Here is a 21165-nt window from a genome sequence, read left to right on the forward strand (position 1 = left end):
GTTGTAAACCGCTTAGAGACTGGTTAGGCGGTATGAAGCGGTATGTAAATGAAGCTGCTATTGCTATTGCTGTCCAACAACATCTGGAAGGCCACAAGTTGCCCACCACAGGTCATGATAACTGGCATATTACACAAGTTCTTCATACAGAGAATGCTATAGTTTTCTTGTGACTTTATTCAGGACTCACCATATCACTATCCTTCCCCACTGCCCATGGCTATTCTGTTGCTGGTTGAGAGGTGGGAGGATTGAGGAACCATCTCACTATGTTCCCATAGCCAAATCTGCTGGGCTCCTCTGGAAGTGTCAGAGGATGATGTCATCTGCCTGTGTCTGACCATGGGAACATAGCAAAATGCTTCTCCAGTCTCTTCTCTTCTTCACCAGCAATGGAATGCCCATGGGGATGGCTATCATACCAAATGTTGTGGAATGAGGATGAGAAGACCAGTCTCCATAATAAGCGAAAATTTGCATATGCAAGCATAAGGTAGCCTTATGCTTGTGTATGCTACTAATAAGATGCCAGCCTATATCTATTTTACTCCAAGGCTCCTTGTTTTTGCTGCAATGAACTTTTATGACTACAACACTGAAATCTGCCATCTAAGGCATGTTACATGGCAACCTCCAGTCATTCTTTAAAATTATTCCATCCTTTTCATAGCTCAGCATCCTTTTTCTAAAAAATCACTTCTCTTTTCATTTGGAGCCACTAACAACTCCTGTTTCTTTTCTTTTATTAGACAATTGCCAGAACTTCCATCCAAAACTCCTTTTTTTAACACAAATAATCCCCAACATGTAGATCAACGTCGTCAAGGTTTACAAGAGTTTCTTCAAAAGTGAGTGTATTGCTTTCCCCCATTTGGTTGTATTGTTTTAATGAGGATAATTAATTTCTGATTGCTTCATCATGTCTCTTCTCTTGTACACGACAGCCACCTTGTGGCCACAGATATGCATTTACACATCCTCTTTTGCTAATGTGCTTTAGAGCAATTCAGCAGAAATGCTTGAGCGACTGTTGTAGTTTTATTACCATGACAGTTCATTGGCTCAAGGATTTATAGGGTTTCTTCCCCCACCTCCTTTTGAATAAAATACTGTACGTATTAGAGGGTGTACCTATTTTTGTGGAAACGTGATACGAACCTTCTTTAAAAAGGCAAGAGACAAATTCCCCCATTAAGGCAGTGCTTAAAAATGGGTGCAGGGAGAGTTAATACAAGGCAGTGTGTCATTCTAGTCTTAGGTCACCTGAGGCACAAACAAGAATTTCTGATGGTACAAATCATAATCATATTAGTTAAAAATCACAGTGATATTAAACACAGGTTTCTGCAATTGTGTCTGTGAGATATGCTAGTGCTGTTGTAACACTGTTTTTCAGTGGTGAGATTAATGGTTTTAAACACATTCACCGGGCCATTCACCAGTCTAGTAGACTGCAGTCTATTATTACAGTGTGCCCACATCATACACGGGCGCATCTTACGCATATGCTGGAAGCTGCGCCGGAAGAAGTGGCGCCGTGCACCAGGAAAAATAATGGCCCGTGTGCCACCACAGGCACAAGCCCCATTATCTTTAATGGGACTTGAGCATCTGTGGAATTTCCCTTACATTGGGGGGGGGGGTGGTGGTGGTCCAGAATGGATCCTCCGTGTAAAGAAAGGGACTACTGTAATGGCAGTTCAGCACTTCAAACAGTATATTCAGGTCTATAGGAACCAAGACTGCTTTTAGCTATGAAAACAGACCTACAGTAATATAGTACCTTGGATCAAACATCGATCAGAAATGGGTCTGCAGTCAAGAAATAAAAAGAAGACTAGGAATGGGAAAGGCAGCAATGAAAGAATACACCATGTATGGCTGTGTGAGCTGGACACTGAAGAAATCAGATAGGAAGAAATCAACTAATTTGAAATGTGATGCTAGAGAAGAGTGCTGGGAATACCATGGATGGCCAAAAAGATAACTCTCTGGAAGCCAAGATGATTAAATTGAGGCTGTTGTACTTTGGCTACATCACGAGAAGGCACAATTCACTAGAAAAGACAATGCAAGGAAAGGTAGAAGGCAGTAGAAAGAGTGGAAGACAGTATACCAGATGGATAGACTCAATCAGGGAGGTCACAGGGCTGAATCTGCAGGACCTAAGCAAAGCAGTGGAGGATACGGGGCTTGGAGGTGTTTCATCCATAATGTTTTTTAAAAAAAAATGTTAGGGTTGGGGTCACCATGAGTTGGGGCAGACTCAAAGAAAGTTAACACCAACAATTTTACCAACCTACCTGTACAGTTAAGCATGTATTTGGAATTGATGGAACCAAGTTACAGCATGTAACTTTGACGATCTAAGCAGAGTAGTGGAGGGCAGGGGCGGGGGTTGGAAAGGTCTCATCCACAGGGTCATCATGAATCAGGTCGGATTCAGAGGCAGTTAACAACACCGATAACTTCCTACCTATACAGTCAAGTTGTGTTGGACTACAATTCTACAGACCAGTATTCGATTCTTACCTTGACCTCATGCATAGGGTCACCATGTGCTGAGGTGATTTGAGGGCAGCTAACAATAACAGTATTGTGTTATTTGTATTAAATACTCTTATTCCAGAGGTAGGCAGCCAAAGGCCCTAGAGATGCCTTGGATTACCATTCCCATGACACTGCCGACTGGTTATGCTTTTTGGGTCTGCTGTGAGTTTTAATCCAAAACACTTGTGGCAACAACAAACTTTGCATTATCACTTGAGCTATTTAGTGATCGTCACAATTGGAGGTTAGGATATGATGTAATAAATATTGGCGCGTTACAGACCGCCCAGAAGGGGCAGTCTCGTGCCGCTGCCGGTTGCTCTGCGAGGGATCCGCAGCAGCCAAACTGCGCAGCTCCCTCGCGGAGCAAGAAGAAGCGCCAAAATGGCGCTTCTTCCTGGGGCCCGGAAGAGGCGCCGCAAGGCGCGAGGCACACACTCGCGGCACCACTTGCATGTCCGCGACGTCAAAATGGCGGTACCCATCTGTATAGGGCACCGCCATTTTGACGCACTCATTATGCGCGAGGGGCAAGGCGCATCAGGAAGCGCCACCCCTCGCGTGTAATGACGGCGCCTCAAGGGGCCCGTCTGTAACGCGCCATAGTTCCGTATTTAAGAAACCCCAGCAAAACATAAATCTTTAATCTCTGGCCCATCCCTTCCATAATTGTCTTCACTGCAGGCAGATTACCTTGAAAGATCCAGTGAAATAAGTACTGCTGTACTTACATGGCCTGTAGCTGCCAATTTTTACTGGCACAGAGGACTTGCATTCATAAGTGGGATTTATAACATCTGGGGAGAAATTGCTTGGATTATAGCTTCTGTTACAGTGTTTATATGACCATGCACTTTTATTCCATGGTCATATAAACATCACCAGGCTGACTGGTGGATAGGAATGGGGTTTTCCCTGCCAACTTTAGATGTTGCAAGGCAGGAGATTCCCATCTGTATGCCCTGTTCATTATAGAAATCAAAGCATCATAACTTTGAGTTCCCTTGCATTCAAGGGAACTAAAGAGGAAAATGGAGATTAATGTTGTATTGCATTGCTAAATATGATGCATAAACAAATTGCCCCTCATGAAATTTTCCTTAATTCCCCAAATTTCAAACATTGCATAAAGTAAGACATAATAAATTGTTCTCACTTTGTATTTCCTGTTTATATTCCCTTGGTAAATTTACCTGTCCCTTTTCTTTGGATGCCTAAATTGTATTTCTATATACTCAATTGAAGTTTTAAGTTACCGTTATACTAGAAATTTGGGGACTAAAGAAAGGTTCCAGCAGTGGAGACGGAATTTTTATTGGGGGTGGGCAATGTTTGCATTTTGGCCACTGTCTTACATATACCCCTGACTAAATGTGCTGACATTCCCTCTCCTTAGCATCAAGTTCAGCATGGTATACTTCAAACAGCAGGCATTTCTACACTTAGATGTTGTTTGGTAAAAGTCAGTCTAGACGTGGGTTGACAACTTCAGAGGGTCTAAAGGTGAATTTTTTGCCATCCCCTTGAGCCAGCACAGATCACTTCCTAAACTGAAAGTGGAAATTTTGTGAAAATTTCCTTAAAATGCTGTTCGGGGCAAAACAAGGCACAGAGGGCTTTTAGAAGACAATTGGTATTTTTAGTGGGAGCAGTCCAGGAGCTACAAAAATGGGTGGCATTGCCCACCCCTAATGTACACAGTCCTGAGCTAGATGGGACTAATGATCTGAGTCAGCATAAAACATGTTCCTACATTTCAGAGCTGCAAAACGTTTTCAGAAACCAGTAATTTTCTTAGCCAGTAGACACTTAGATTGCTGTGCCGAGAATTGCCAGTCAGGGAAAGAATGTGCCCCATTACATTGAACACACTACTTCCTTTGTGCTTTTAGTTTGAACATTGAATCTAGGGACTGAAAGGTTGCTTTCTTTTATTAAAGTGAATTAGGGCCCAGGTTAGTTGACACTCCCATTTAATTATTTTAAGCACAGTGTTTTTGCCTTACTTCATCCCCCAGTGCATTAAGTTTTGTAAATACCTGATGCTGCTGTTTTAGTGTTGGAAGGTTTATTATCAATCTGTTTCTTCTAAACTGAATGTGGGGGAGTGGGAGAAAAAGAGCTTACCTTTTATGCTGTGGTCCTTTATTTGATTGGGAGGAAGGGTGGGAAGCAAGTAGGCAGGCTGCATGCCAAAGCAAATGTCAGCAGATACTGTATAACCATCATCATTGCTGTTGTCATTGTTGCTAACCTTTTTTCTTTAAAAAACATACTAACAAGCAAACAAAAATGATTCCAGGCATTCTACAGATAAAATATGCAGACATTTAAAAATGACAAAAAGCAATAAGTAATTTAAAGCAGTAGCTGCCTATGAACAAAATTCACTTATTTATAGTGTTAGCAGCATGGCTTATACTCACATATGTAGCATTCCTAATCTTATTCTGTTTATACATCCCATGGCTAGTCTGCAACCTGAATGTAGGCCTCTTAGGGACGTAATAATAATAATAATAATAATAATTTGTTTTATTTATATACCGCTATTCCAAAGATCATAGCGGTGAACAGAAAGTAAGCTAATTAGTAAGTAAGCTAATTTGCCCCCAACAACCTGGGTACTCATTTTAGCGACCTAGGAAGGATGCAAGCCTGAGTCGAGCTTGGGCCCTTTTGCTGGTCTTGAACTCGCAACCTTATGGTCTTGAGTGAATGGCTGCAGTACAGGCATTTAACCACTTTGCTCAGCTTAAAGGGAAAGAAGGAAAAAGGTTCCTCATATGGTGAGCAAACATGCAACTGCAGACAAGTCTACATAGGGACCACCAAACACAGTGTGCAAACAAGAATCAAGGAACATGAGAGACACTGCAGACTGGATCAGCCAGAAAAATCAGCAGTAGCAGAACATGGCACAAACCATCCTGGGCATAAAATACTGTTTGAAAACACTGAAATTCTGGACCATGCCAACCACTACCATGTCATTATGCACAGGGAAGCCATTGAAATGCACCTGGACAATTTCAACAGGAAAGAGGAAACCCTCAAAGTAAACAAGGTTTGGCTACCAGTCCTGAAAGATAGCAAGACTCAACAAATGCAAATGAGAACTCTCCCAGCAGACAGTGAGCACTATCAAGCAGACATTAATCCTCTGGTGCAGACCCTCACACCCTGAGGCCTGCCATTAGCAACAAACAATATACATACAAATCATTCCTGCCTTTCCAGGTCACACAGTCCCTAACTGTCATCTTTCGGCCTCTGAGGGAGAGAGAAGGCTGGCCCAGTACCATCAGGGGCTAGCCTGAAGACAGAGGCTCCTCCCTCCCTAACTGTCATCTTTCGGCCTCTGAGGGAGAGAGTAGGCTGGCCCAGTTCCATCAGGGGCTAGCCTGAAGAAGAAGAGCCCTCCCTCCGGTCCATCTGCCTTGGTCCAGGCCTCAGAGGGAGAGAAGAATGCTGGACCTGATTCCCTCCCCCCCCTCACCATTCCCTTCTCCTTTTGTGTCGTGTCTTTTAGATTGTAAGCCTGTGGGCAGGGAACTGTCTGTTATCCCCTCTATTGTAAACCGCTCGGATTCCCAGTGATTGGGCGGTATATAAATAAAACCTATTATTATTATATCGCCAAGTCCTTTCCAGGCAAACATTCTCTGAAGATGCCAGCCACAGATGCTGGCAAACATCAGGAAGAAACTCTGCTAGAACATGGCCACATAGCCCTAAAAACCCACAAAAAAACCTAAACAGAGGCTGCTTTGGTGCTTTCTCTACTCCCACCATGGTACTGCTATTTGAAGGGTGTGGGGAAAATTTCTCCTTTGGGCATTATTCTCTCTATCTCTCTCTCTGTCTCTCTCTGTGTGTGTGTGTGTGTGTGTGTGTGTGAAAGAGGGAGTGAGGGAGGTGGTGATAGTAGTGGTTGTACTAGAGTGTTGTCTGCTGAACCATGCTTACTGATTTCACACAAATTTGGTTATATTAACTTGTTAATGAGAGCCAGCTTGGTATAATAGTGGTTTCAGCATTGGACTACAACTCTGGAGATCAGGATTCAAATTCAGCTTGGCCATGGAAGCCCACTGGGGATGACCTTGGGCGAATCACTCATTCCCAGCCTCAGAAAATCCTGTGACAGGTTCGCCTTAGGGTCGCCACAAATTAGAAATTGCTTGAAGTCATACAACAACAACCTGTCCACATGTCACATGGTACGGTCATGTCCAGTTCCTGGAGGTTTAGATAATTGTGGACGTTCTTGAGGATTTAACCCCCCCCCCCTTGGTCCAAATACAAGGCTGTATTTCAGGGAAGATGATGCTGTTAATTCATTGTGCCTGAATACAATGCAGGAAGAAGGGTGTGTGTGGTTCTCTCTGTCCTTTGCTCCCAATGCAATAATTTCTTGCAAACCCTTCTTGGGATATTAATATTTAATTCCAAAGAGGGCTGTTTTGAGCAGAATGTTTATGATTTGAAAGCAAGTTGTATAGCCACAAATTTTACTCCAAATAAGGTCTTATCGTTCTTTAGTGTGGGATTTTAAATAGCTATAAAAGTCTCTGTGGCATGCTTTCCAAATTAGTTTGTCCCAGCTTTCCTGTCTGTATGCTACATGTCTTTTTAGGAAACCCATTGCATGTTTAATTTTTTTTTTTTAAAAAAAACACCAATGGATTCATACTTAGATTTGCTTGGAGTAAAGCTACTGAAATCTATGGATCTTCACTGAGTCACAACTAATTATTATTTTTAGAAAAAGGAGGACACTGATCTTTGTTAAGGTGGCCCTGCATTTTTCAAGAATTCCTATTGAATCCACAATGTGTGTGCATTCAATAGAGGGCACCAAAACACAGGCTGTGTTTGCTTGTTTCTGTACATTTGATTCCTGCTTTGCTCCCACTCCCACCGCCCATTATATGATGTAAATGGGCTGAGTAAATTTGTTGAAAACAAAATCAGAGTGTTAACCTTCTGCACACATGCAAGTATGCATCTGTCACTATATTACATTACAGAAGATACAGGAAATATTTAGTTAGGATTAAGTTGCGCTACTTAGCCATATGCTCTCCTCCAACAGAACAGTGTGTAATATACCTAATAAAATCATGTTGAAAAGAACCAGATTTTGGCCTCTGTCCAAACAAGACAAACCACATGGTTTTGCTTTTATTAAAAATACTGCTTTAGTATGAGGAGGAGCAATGCATTCTGAATCTCACATCCTGAACCTCTGTGAATGGTCTAAAAGCAAACATCTTACAAGACTGCCTTGATGTTCAAAATTGTTCTTTAGATCAATTAAAGTATGGCTCTGTACTCTTGCATTCCAGAAGAGATTAGGATCTGGAAAAGCCTTCTGTATGCCAGTACTCCAGGCTTAACACAGGCCTAGTGATCTCTGTCCACAATTATATGAAGCAATAGCGTGCCCTGAGCATGTGCAGACTTGCTTTCCCTTTTACTACAGAAAGGGGGGGCTTTTAAATTGAATATATACTACATACAAGATGCGGCAGCCAGACAGACCTAAGCATACTCTGTTTATGCTTACGTCTTAAAAACAATGTATTCTAAATAAGTGTGCATGCTGCATCTCAGTAGAGATATAGCTAAAAGTAAAGCAAAAATCAAGTTCTTGAGAATTTTTCTTACTACCTCAAAAGTGGCTTATTGTTGATTATTTACTTCTTAATATCTTTTTAACTGATCACTGGTTCTCTTCAAGTGGATTCCTTTTCACACTTAGTTTATTCCTGTTATCACCTATCCCCCTGTGTGTGTGTGTGTGTGTGTGTGTGTGTGTGTCTTTCAGTCTCTATCTGGCTATGATTTTAATTAACTTTCTCCAAGCTGAGTCCTTCCAAATGTATTTAGAACCACTTTCCTTAGCCTGGGTCCCATCAGATGTTTTGGACTGGGACTGATGGGAGTTATAGTCTCTAAAACATGTGATGGTACCCATGCTGAGGAAGATGATTCTAACACTGGAACAGCCCATTAGAACTGACTCCCCAAGTTTGGGGCTCTTCAAATGTTTTGTAATAGGACTAATGGGTGTTATAGTGCAAAACATCTGGAGGGCCCCAAACAGGGGAAGTTGGTTTTAATAGGGTTTTTCCAGTGTTGCCTTAGACAGAAAATGATGTATGTAGCACACCTGTGTGTGCACAAAATGTTTTTCCATTTGTAAGAGAGATCCTAATTCATCAGGGATTCTCTCACATGAAGAACCCTATTTATGCATATAGACATGTATGTGAAGGCCTGTGCGGTACAATGGTTTGGGTACTGGACACTGGAAGACCAGAGTTTGAATCTTGACTTGGTCATGGAAATCCACTGGGTGACCTTGGGCTAGTCCCACCCTCTCAGTCTCTGAGGATGGGAATGGCAACCCCCCTCTGAAGAAACTTGCGAAGAAAATCCTATGATAGGTGTGCCTTGGGGTCACCACGTTGGAAATGAACATAGGCATATATGTAGAGCCCATCTCTATGCATATTAAATGTACGAGTGGGTTAGTATCAATTGTTGGGTTTCTCTATGCCTACAATGCTATGGTATTGGTGTGTGTGGCTGGACTCATCTGACCTTGTCTCAATCATAGGCCCGTTACAGACCACCCAAAAGGGGCGGTCTTGGGCTGCTGCTGGTTGCAGCGCGGGGAAGCTTCTGCAGCCAAACCGCGCGACTCCCCCGCGCTGTAAAAAAGGAGCGCGAAAATTGCGCTCCTTCCAGCAATCCGGAAGAGACGTTGCAAGTGCCAAAGCGCGCACTCATGACGTCTCTTCCGGGTTTGGACGTCCGGATGCACAGCGTCTGTTACGTCAAGATGGCCGCGCCCATCCGTATAGGACGCCGCCATCTTGACGTACGGAATACGCGCGAGGGGCAAGGCGCATCCGGAAGCGCTGCCCCTCGTGCATATTCACGGCACGACGACGGCACCGCTTAGGCCCGTCTATAACGCGCCATTGTTCTACACACTTACTCTGCACTCTGTACTTTTGCATCTCTTTACAAAAGATGCATTGTTTGCAATTTTCTGACATTGCTGAAAAAATGTAAATGTGAACATTCCAGGGTACTTGCAGTAAACATGATAGTTGTTACTAAATTGGATAATTTATTTTTGTTGCACCCCCTCCTACATGCCCCTAGGTGTCTGGTTTGTATATTTTGGAGTTACATCCACTGGAGTTGTTGCACTTTCATTTCTTTGCTTTGCTGCAGCCCCACACTCGCATCAGGGCATTTATATGCAGGCATGAAACTGCATGTTTTCTGCCTCAAGTCAGATTACCCCAGGTTCTTTTTACTTTTTTTTTAGCCCTGGAGCATGGCTTTAGTCCAGTTTCTAGCTGTTTTCAAGGCATTCATCATCTAAACGCCCTGGCTTCAAAGCGGCTGGAAGCCACTTTATTTTGTCAGTCTGTTTCACCCCATAGACATGCCATTTAAATTGATGGATTTCAGCTTGCCTAACTCATTATATGATTAATTGTTATTGCTGTGTGCCTTAAGTCATTTTTGATTTATGGCGATCCTAAGGTGACCCTATCATGGGGTTTTCTGGGGCTGAGAGTGTGTGACTTGCCCAAGGTCACCCCGTGGGTTTCCATAGCTGAGCAGGGAACCGAACTCTGGCCTTCAGAGTCATAATCCAATGTTCAAATCACTACACCACATTGGTTCTCACAGGATTAGGTTGTAGGTTACATTCTGAACACCACAGCTGGCCATTGAAAACTTTGAAGGAAGATTGTCATGTCTTTTTGGCAGTCCACCTCGATTTCATGAACATATTTCATAACTGGTGACAGACTTGTAGATCAGAACAGATCAGAATGTAGATTATTAGTCTGGCAACCATTATTTGTCAAATAACAATGGCTGTGCACCTAGTGGCATTTCCATCCTGTTTCGATATATCAGTCACTTTCTCATGATGCCCAAACTGATTTAAACACTTCTTACAAGCCAAGATATGATACTAGGCAAAGCAAAGAAGGGTAAGATCATGAGTTCTCTACGACTGATTAAATCTTGGCTTATCAGCCCACTACTTTTGCCACAGAAATGAAGTCTAGGCTCCTCTCAATTGGGAGAAAAAGGATGTGTTAACAAAACTGTGTTTTAATGATACTTTTGAATCAATAGTCTGTTAATGCAAGAAGCAGTGTAAAAATTCATCTCTTGGGGAAAGATGTTTTAGGACGTGTATATGAACAATATCCATGTTTCTGTTATCATGTCAGCTCTTTTTTTTGACATGTTTGCATTTCTAGGTTATACCTGTTGTTTGAAGACAATCTTTCTGATTTATTATTTCTGTTCTGTGTGTGTGTGTGTGTGTGTTTTAGCCTCCAGATGGCACTATTAAGCAGAAAAGAGAATAACAGTAAAATAATGAAGCCAATGTAAAATAAAATTGGAAATTGAATTATAGCAAGGGGGGAGGATGGTAGCCTTGAGGTGCTGATCAACCTGTACTCTTATCACTTTTGTTTGCTGTTCCCATATGTTAGGTTACCAGCAAGTTAATAACACTGTTTCAGCAGTTCAAGGCTTAGCAAAATTGCACTGGACATGAAATAAAGCTAAAATGAATTTCTGTCCAATATCATTGACATTAGTGCTCATTACTTTTGTGGAGCAATGCCTCAAACCATCAAAAATCAATTTTAAAGATTACCTATTATTTTATAAAGAAAATAAAATACATTTCAAATAGCAACAATGCAGTAACTGTAGTGTAATCTTGTGAACTGTTACTTAGGTTTTACTTGGGTGGCAAAATGAAACTATGAGCACAATATTTTTTATTAAAAACATTAAAAAACACCAGGGAACAGAACTGTATGCATGATGTATTCAATATTTAAGAGGGTTTTAAATAAGTTTCTGAAATATGGATATCAATAAACAAAATTTCCAGCTTTCTTACTGTTAATGTCTGTACATTTTGGGGGAATCTTGTGTACCAGGAATCAGTCTGAATTATGACTGAATTATGGATTCTACTGCTACTTTCAAAAAAAGGTACTGAGTTCAGATTAGGGGCCTGATCCAGCCAGATGTAAATGCTTTCAAAACTCATTTATTTTTGATGGAAGAGTTAAGCAAATGAGTAGATTCCTCCATAGCTTGGCAATGCTGTTCATCGCTTATGAACAGTATCTAGTACAGTATATTGCTTTGTACTATTATTATTGATGTTAGGAAAGGTAATCTTTCTATTTGCATATACTACATATTATTATATATAAAACTCAAAAAAGAGGGGCAATCTGTACTCTGTAAAAAACATTATCATAGCAGGGTGTTTTAGGTTGCTGTTGTTTTGAAAGTTGGAAGAATTAAACAGTTGTTTCTTGATTGAGGGAAATAGTACCAAACTGGATTCCAAACATGTACATTCCACTGCAGTTTGAAGTATATGTTGACATATATGTCATACTTAATTGCAAAGGGGAGCAACCCAGATAATTGGAGTCCATGGACATATGGTCCCACAAAATCCTTTTTACAGTATAAACAGAGATTGGGGCTTTTTTGTACAATTATTCATATTTCTTGATTTCCCTTGGAAATATAATTTAGTCCACAACTTAATTTTGAGTACCCTTTGTTTACTTAAAAAGAAAAACTATTTTCACATCCCTCTTGGCTTTAGATAATAGTTCAGAATTGTGTAGGCAGTACAGTTTGCCCTCATTGGTGGACTTGCCATCTGTACATTTGACCATCCACGGATGGCAAGCCTGCATTTTAGTAGTGGTGGTGCACCGCACCACCATTACTTTTGATGGGACTTGGGCATGCACGGATGTTCATATCCATGGGTGTGGGAGTCTGGAATGGATCCCACATGAATACAGAGGTCTGACTGTACATGGAATAAGTTAAATAGGATTTTTAGAAGAAAACTTCTTAACACCTCTTCATTTTGGTTCCACTGAATTTCATTCTCCTTGAAACAGGATAAAATACAAATTTTCTGAACCTTCCTGAGTGCAAAATCAAAAGGTTGGTTCAGATTGTGGACAGAACAGTACTCAAAATGGATTTGAATACCCTCCCATTTTTCAGACAGATATAACTGAGCATGGTTTAAACATATTTTCCTCTTAAACCATCCTGATTGCTGTCATCTCCTACTTTAGTTGCTGCTTGCCTTCCAAGTGTTGCTCTACAACTACTATCATAACCAGCCTGCCCATGTTGGCTGGGGATGATAAAAACTGTAGTTCACTACATTGGAAAAATGCCAGGTTAGAGAACAGGTCTGTATGAGATATTTCTGAATTTATATATTGACCAGATTAGGTTTTGATGACTAAGGGTATATGACACTATATTGAGAGGTTATAGTATCACACTCTTATTTTTAATACCTCCAGGCAAAATGTGCTTATTATGAGGTAGAAGACGGAACTTATGTTTTTAAGTTATCCCTTGGGAACAGAGAGAGTAAGAGTAGGGAACAGCGTTAACTGTTCATCTTAATTTCCTTATCAGTAACATTTTGCCAAGTATAAGCTATACTTCTGAAATTGTGTATTTTGGCAAATTCCTATTACACAAATTCTGATTAAAAGAAATATAAAGATTAAATAGGTAACATGTACTTTTCCAAAACTAACACAGATCATAAAATATTAATTATAACAACTAGAGATCTACGTTATGGATATATAAAGTAGAATTTTTAGGGCCTGATTCTGCAGTTGCTAGAACAATACGCTTTCATAAGTTTTTAAAGTGCTTTACAAAAAAGATTGGAAAAAATAGGCTGTATAACTAGACTGTTTAGTATTGTTAAAATACTAAACATTACTGTACTATGTTTGAAGTTGCAAAAGAAAATCCTGTTGTTTAATGTACTTTATGCTAAGTATGCATTATATGCTTAACTGAAAATTTTAAATTCAAAATTACACTGTAATTAAAATTCTAAGAAAATGCCCCCCAGTACTCAAATTATTTTGTCAGCCTGTATAACATGTAAATACATAATTGCTTATAATATTCAGTTTATATATATGTATCTGTAGGAATAAATACACTTGTTCATTAAAGACTTTGTATCTTACGTTTCAACAGTGCCCCCTTACTTTGATGGAGCAATTTTTAAAACAGGTATAGAGATGCTGATTGTGAATTGGTTTCCCTAATAGCATGTTATTCTCTCCCCCCCCCCCCTTCAACCTAGCCAAAAAAGTAATTGATCCACATGGTAGTAGCAGATGGTTAAATGGAAAAAATGTCCTTGGAATTATTCTTATACCAGATGTTCATAACTATTAGCTTCATGTTTTTACTCACCTAAAATTCCAAATAATTTAATAAAGACAACACATGCTCAATCATTTTAATATTTATAACACATTCAAAACTACAGTGAGTATAAGTTCAAAATATCTTAAAAGCAAAACAATATCGGATGGCAGCTAAATCTTTGGATTTTTTTTTAAAGGATCCTCCAGAATCCACTACTGCTTTCAGACAGCCGACTTCACCTCTTTGTACAAACCCAGCTGAGTCCAGAAGACATTGAGGCATGTGTATCAGGACATACAAAATATTCTGTTGCTGAAGCGATCCACGAGTTTGCCTGCTTGAAACGGAAGTTTCCTGTAGAACACAAAGAGATAAAAAAAGAAGAAAATTCTGCGGATTCAGATTCTGAAAGGTTACTTCCTTACACTTTCCTAAAAACCCACACATGATAATAAACACACTTCACTTTTGTTGTTGATGCAGTGCTAAGATAATGAAAAAATTAATTGACTGAGATTTTATTGAGCTGTGACAGCTCATCATAGAAGTCTTCACATACACCTCCACACTGAATTAATGAATGCAGTAGAAATTCAATTATCTGCATTCTGATTATGTGAATTTCATTTAGTCAGACTTGAATTATTCGCGTTTAAATTATCTCGCTAAAAAAATATCCAACTGCACTCCAAATGGCTAATTAGAAGTCCAAATTTCCTGTCTCTCTTTTGTGACTGGGGATAATTAAAGTTCTCCTCTGTTACTCAGGCTTTGAGTGTGTTGTGAAAACCAATTTCCTCTCTCTCTTCCCCCGCCCCTTTCTCTGCAGTTCATCCTCCGGGCTTGGACACAGCAGTGATGATAGCAATTCACACGGATGTAAAGGAAGCACAGTTCCTGAGGAACCCTGAAATATCATTTGTACATTGCCATCACTATAATGACCAATGTAACTTCTATTATGGTTGAAGGTTGCCTGTGACACAGACGTACCATCTGCCCAGTTGCCAAGGCACGTATTTTCTCAGCTTTCAAAACAGCTTCTTCATTCATTCATTTTACAGCGGATGCATTATAATATCAAATGATACAAATATTGCCTGTAGCAAGACGCCATATATAAATGAGATCTCTAGTTGAGATTTTATGGACCTCACTGTAAGGTTGGGAGGCAGGGGGGGGGACTTAGAATTCAGTGTTTTAAAATACATTTGAAAATCTAATATCTTGGAGTTCATAAGAGATTTTTTTCATCTGGCATTTTAAACGACAGTTCCACTGTCTTTCAAATATGGTGTTAGTTAGCTACATAACTCAATTATATTGTTGAAACCAAACAGTTTTTAAGTCATAATCAGTCCACTCTGCACCTTGTGCATGTTTCCTCAGGAGTAAATCCTAATATACGTATTTCTAGAAGGAAAGGACTGCAGCCAAAAAGGATTAAGTGACGAAATGAGGTGTTTGATTTAAGAAACATGCTGAAAGCCTTTGTCCCACATTGAGTATAATGTTGCAACCACTACGAGTCACTTATCAGTGTAAGTTTGATATTCTGAAATCCAGTACAATTTCATAGTCTTCAGTATATTTAACTATGGCCACAAGCCATTGTATACATTTTGCCTTTTGTTGCGATTCAAAAAATAGTGCCTTTGATTAGGCCTGCCATTTACAGAATGTGTGTGTGTATGTATGTATGTATGTATGTATGTATGTATTATTTTATCCTTTTTACAGTGATGTAGCAATAAGAAATAATAGGGAAGGGAAGATTTTAGCCAGTCATAATCAGAAATAAACTTCCAGACATCCAGCTGTTACTTTAGTAGTATTTCTTCCAGCTATGTTTAAAATAAAATATTCAGCAGAGTAACTCTGAAAATTTGTTTCTGTATGTTTGTCAGTCCCATGATAATTTAATTGGCACTCCATCCAAAAATGTATTTACTAGAACAAGCTTTCTGTTCAAATAAAGCAAACTATTTTTTTCTTTATTGGAGTGAATGAGGAAGAGGGGACTAGAAACAAAAGCTACTTTGAGCCATTGATGTTGATGATGTCAATATTTGTATATTAAACATCAAAACATCTTGCAACTCATGTTTGGGCTGAGTTGCTAAAAATACTTGCTCCAAATCACTGAATGGGAGCCAGTAGCAAGGTATGAATTTAGGACACTGTTACAATATTAAAGTTAACACAGTAAATAGTGTGTCTGCCACTGTTACCATGAATGAGCAAAAGATATCAACAGAAAACCATCTAAAACAGCAACTTAAAAAACTTGAATAAGATATTGTCTACTTTATACTTACCTGTGCTAATTACTGTTAATTTGAATAAATTTGTGCACTTTAAATGTAGAAGTCTGCTAAAACAAATATAAATACTGTAATATGCAAAGCCTGAATACCTCGTAATACCACTATGCTGCCACTTACATGATGTCTGCTCCAGAGTAAGTGACTTCATTATTTCAGTTTGAGGATAGTGAACTACAGCAACTTTTCCAGTCAAGGTTTATCTTAGAGCAGCCCAATCCAGTTCCAAATTGTTGTAATATGTAATTATGTTATTAGCTTTATCACATTTTGCACAAACTGCATTTTGTATTGTTATAGTATTTCTTTCTGTACAGTGGACAACTGCCTTTCACACTGTCAGTGCAGTCCTATGCATGTCTACTCAGGAGTAAGTTTTATTTGGTTTACAGGGGCTTACTTCTAAGTATATGTAGGATTCTATGTCTCCTTTTGAATGTGTTTTTGATCTGCCAAACTGTTACTGAATGCCTAAATGTTTGCTATTCTGAGTGTTTTACTGTTTTTAATATGTCTACAAAATGTTTGTACTTCGTCACATTTCAAAATAAAATATTCTATATGTAACACTGTTCTTTACTGTTCTTTAAATGTCAGATGCTTGTTGTATACTTTTATATTTGTCATGCTTTGATAATGATTTTTTTCTCCAATTACTTGGAGGATGTTTCATTGTAAACACACTCAATGAGACACTTCTGAGCAGACACATCTAGGACTGCATTGTTGGTTTTTAAAAACACCACGGAGTCGTTCAACTTCACATTTTTAATTGCTTGCATTTATTTTTGTCGATTCACCGCCATTCTTTGTTCTTTAAAATGCATTCACTTTTTGCCTTTACACAAAACATAAAGAATATTCAACAAGAAGAAAGGAGAATGTATCCCAAGCCTATATTTTTCATTAATACATGCATTTTCCAATTACTGACTGCACTAAAAGATCTTTTTGTTGTTAATATCTCATGGTTATGTTAAAAGGAGGGAAAAAATACAAACCATGACATACATTTGGGGATCATTCACAGACTCACTTCACACACTGAAAGCATGAATGCAACAATCTGCTTCTTTGAACAGCCTTTAAAAAACCCGAAGCACTTCCCTGTTGTATTCATTTTTAATTATACAGCTCAATTTGTCAGCCATGCTACTTCATATAAATTTATGTATAAACATAACAGACACTGAACAAAGAGCGTAAAGAGCTTTGCTTTCAATAACACTAAGAAGAGGCAACAACAGTGTTTTTCTTCATAAGCTAGTTTTCACTTTTTAAAAACCATGCTTGTTTTATCAATGCTGCATTTGAACAACCTTCATTGTCAGTTGTAAAGTTTCCATATATATATATATATATATATATATATGCCTTTCCTTTAAAAAGAAGGTATCTTCTTTTTAAAGGAAAGGTCTAAAATAGCCAGACTGACAAGGAGGGGGGATCATTCCCCTCATTCTAACTATACATCCATGTCATAAAGATCTGGATGCTCTCTTTTACTATGAAAATGCCAGCTCCTGATAACACCTGCATATGACATTTTGCACACTTTCTTTTTGAGGGAAGAGTGAAATATCATGATAGCAGCAATTGCCTGATAAACTGCTTAGCACCATTTCAACATTAAACAGCCAGTATCAAAAAACCAGGAAACTTATCAAAGGCTGGGTGGTCAGTCCCTCTCTTCAGTCCTCAAATGTTGAGCTTCCCCCCCTTTTCAAAGTAACCCCTTCCCTTCTGCACTCCTGCTGACTCTTGACACCAAACTTTCTTGGAATGGCTTCTTTCCACTACTTTCTTCACCCAGACTCTTACAACTGTGTATCTTGGAATGGCTTCACTTCACCAATTGCTTCCCTTAAAACTCTTCAAACTTATCTTGGTTGAATCTGACACCAAATATCTTGGAATGACTGCCTTTCACCAATTTTAAGACTTTTTAAAACTTCCACCTGAGAATGGCTTCATTTCACCAGTGCCTCCCTCAGCAGTCTGAAAACTTTTCCTCCTCAGTACTTACTCCCTCTCCAAGCAGACATTTTAAAATGGCATGGGCTGAGTGGGTAAGCAGAAGGCTCCTTTAGCACCCCTTGCCCACCTCTCCCCAGTTTCCAGCCTGGCTTTTTGAGCAAGCCTGTCTCCCACAACTTTTTCTTTCTTTCTTTTAAAAAAGTTTTACATTAAAAGGAGGAGGAAAAAACACACACAGAGAGAAAGACACACCACTCCCTCCCCACCATCTGGCTTCGCCCTAGGAGCCACACAAGGAATGCCTAGTCATCAGCAAACCTCCCCTTTCCCCCCTCCCTCTCTCCCCCTTTTTCCCTCCCTCTTTTCCAAGCCTGGCTCAAGGCAGCCCCACCTGGAGGAGCAGGTTGCTGGTTGCTTACCTTCCTTGGTCCACTCTTTCTTCCACCCCACTCCTCCTCCTCCTCCTCTACCCCTTTTCCCATCCCACATGCTGGACTGGTTAGTTTGGTTTCTCCCCTTTCTATGCTTTTTGCCTCTCCACTGCAGCTGCAAAGGCTCCAGGCTGCTTGCAAGGATGCTGCATGCTCAGCACTCTCTCTCCAGCTCCCTCCTCCTCCTTCTTCCTTCCTCCCCTCTTGGGGTGAATGGTGCCTTCCATGAGCGCAAAGGGAAGGGTAGGGAAAGTGGGTGGGCAGGTAAAAGGAACCAAAGGAAAGGGGGGGGGGAGAGGCTGCAGGCTTTGATCTCGTTGCCCATGGCAACGGACCACATTAAAAAAAGATATACATGGGGACACTGTCCAGATGTCCCAACTGCAAAGGAGCACAAGGCACCACAAAATGCAGGGGCCTTCAAGAAAAAGGGAGCTCACAATCCAATAAAAGCTTAAAAACATGAATATAAATCTATGCTTCTTAGGCATGCTCAAAAATGTAGGGACTTCAGGAAACATGGAGGACATGACCAAATAAAAGCTAAAAAAACCACTAGTATAAATGCTAATTCATGCTTCTTAGCCGTGCTCAAAATGGAGGACATTCATGACAAGTGTAGGGCATTACCAAATGAAAGCTAAAAGCACTCATATAAATATATTAATTCATGCTTCCTGGGTGTGCTCAGAATGGATGGCATTTGAGACGAAGGACATTACAAAACAAAAGCTTTAAAAATAATTAATGGAAATGTCAATTCATGCTGCTTATGTATGCTCAAAATTGTAGCTTTGTGAAACATTTAGCCTTTTCTGTCAGAGAGCTCTGGTACCACAACAAACTACAGTTCCCAGCATTCTATTGCATTCAAACAGCACAGTTAAAAGTGGGCTCAAACTGGATCCTTTCTGCAATATGAATGCAGCCCATTGCTGTTGTGTGTCTTGAAGTCATTTCTGACTTATGGCGACCTTGAGGTGGGTTTTTCTTGGCAAGTTTTGTTCTGGGGGGGGGGGGGGTTGCCATTGCCATCCTCTGAGGCTGAGAGAGTGTGACTTGACCAAGGTCACCCAGTGAGTTTACATGGCTGAGTCAGGACCACTATTCCCAAACTCCAAAATATAAAATAAAGAGATCATTCTGTCTCTTTCTCCCATTTATTACAGCATCATCCAAAAATCCACAAAACAGTGATACTTTTATGGAGCCAGCCAAAATATAATAAAAAATAATAAAAGTTTTATTTATATACCGCGCCTTCCTTGAATCAGGGCGGTTTACATACATTATACATTATACATACAATAGGTTAAAAACAAGTCAGAGCATTGTATAATAAAAATAAAAACAACAAGCCCCATTAGCCCATCCTCATGGCCACGGAATATACACTCTACATTTTGCAAACTTTCAAAGCCACATGTATAATGGTCCATTTTGGCTGGCCTGATAAAAAGTATCACCGTTGTGTTTTGTGGATTTTGGATGATATGGGTTTTTTTGCTATATTGCCAACATAGCCTTGGATATATTTGGAGAGAGATCAGTTTGACTATGTCAAAGAAAAACAGCAAGTTGCAAAGAAGAGTACAGTGGGTCCTTGTGATACGCTGGGGTTTGGTTCCAGGATCCACCGTGGATAACAAAATTCATGGATGCTCAAGTCCCATTAAGCATAATGGCATAGCAAAATGATATTCCTTATATAAAATAGAAAATCAAGGTTTACTATTTGGAATTTATACACTTCAGGGAATATTTTCAAGCAGTGGATGCTTGAATCCGTGGATATGGAACCCATGGATAAGGAGGGCCAACTGTATTGATATCTGCCCTGTATGTACAAATTGTGAAGGTTAAAGCTATTTGCTGCCAAAGCAATAACCATTTGAGGACAGGATTCAAAGACTGGCTGCATCTGAACTGCAGGAAAGATCCAGTTTGACCTCACTTTTAACTGCTGTGATTGAATGCTGTGGAATCTTGGGAGTTGTAGTTTGTTGTGGCACCAGCGCTCTCTGACAAAACTTCACTGCATTGAGCCAGGACAGTTAAGGCCACAGTGATCAGATGTCCTAACCACAAAGAACGACAAGGTGCCACAAAATGTAGGACATTCAAGAAGAATGTACCAAATAAAAGCTAAAAACTAAATTTCAATATAAACTCATGCTTCTTTGTCATGCTCAAAACTGAGGATATTTTGAAATTCCTCCTGGACTGAGTGTTGAAATATAGGACTTGTCCTGGAAAAGGAGGATGTCTGGTCACACTGGTTAAAATTATGTCAAACTAGATTATTTCTGCAATACGGATGCAGCCATAAGCATGTTAAGTCTGGGAAATGAGCATGCAAAGGGATCTAGTAGCCTCTTTGAGTCTGACAGCAGGATTCATTTAGTCTCAAAGGGGCTACTAGATCCCTTTGCATGCTCAGGGGACAGCTTTGCAAATGGCGTGATTTAAGTGTCTTGTTGGCCTATTTGTCAAACAACCATTTCAATTTTCCACCCTTCTTTTCTCCCTCCTTGCCAGAGTGACCAAGCATCCTCCTTTTTCCAAGCCATGCCCTATAT

The 21165-nt window shown here is 39.9% G+C and overlaps 1 protein-coding gene across 2 annotated transcripts in view; it reads left to right on the forward strand.

Annotated features, from left to right (window-relative positions):
• The window catches only part of SNX10 (sorting nexin 10), a 53182-nt gene extending 36437 nt beyond the window's left edge, over positions 1–16745 (forward strand). For both annotated transcript variants that reach the window (XM_042474861.1, XM_042474862.1), the window contains exons 5-7: positions 750–848; positions 14051–14266; positions 14684–16745. In XM_042474861.1, coding sequence (XP_042330795.1) covers positions 750–848; positions 14051–14266; positions 14684–14765 — 397 coding nt within the window. In that variant the 3' untranslated portion in view covers positions 14766–16745. The remainder of the gene's footprint in view (positions 1–749; positions 849–14050; positions 14267–14683) is intronic.
• The last annotated feature ends 4420 nt before the right edge of the window (positions 16746–21165 follow it).

The sequence above is a fragment of the Sceloporus undulatus genome, chromosome 6, assembly GCF_019175285.1.
Source record: "Sceloporus undulatus isolate JIND9_A2432 ecotype Alabama chromosome 6, SceUnd_v1.1, whole genome shotgun sequence".
NCBI lineage: Eukaryota > Metazoa > Chordata > Lepidosauria > Squamata > Phrynosomatidae > Sceloporus > Sceloporus undulatus.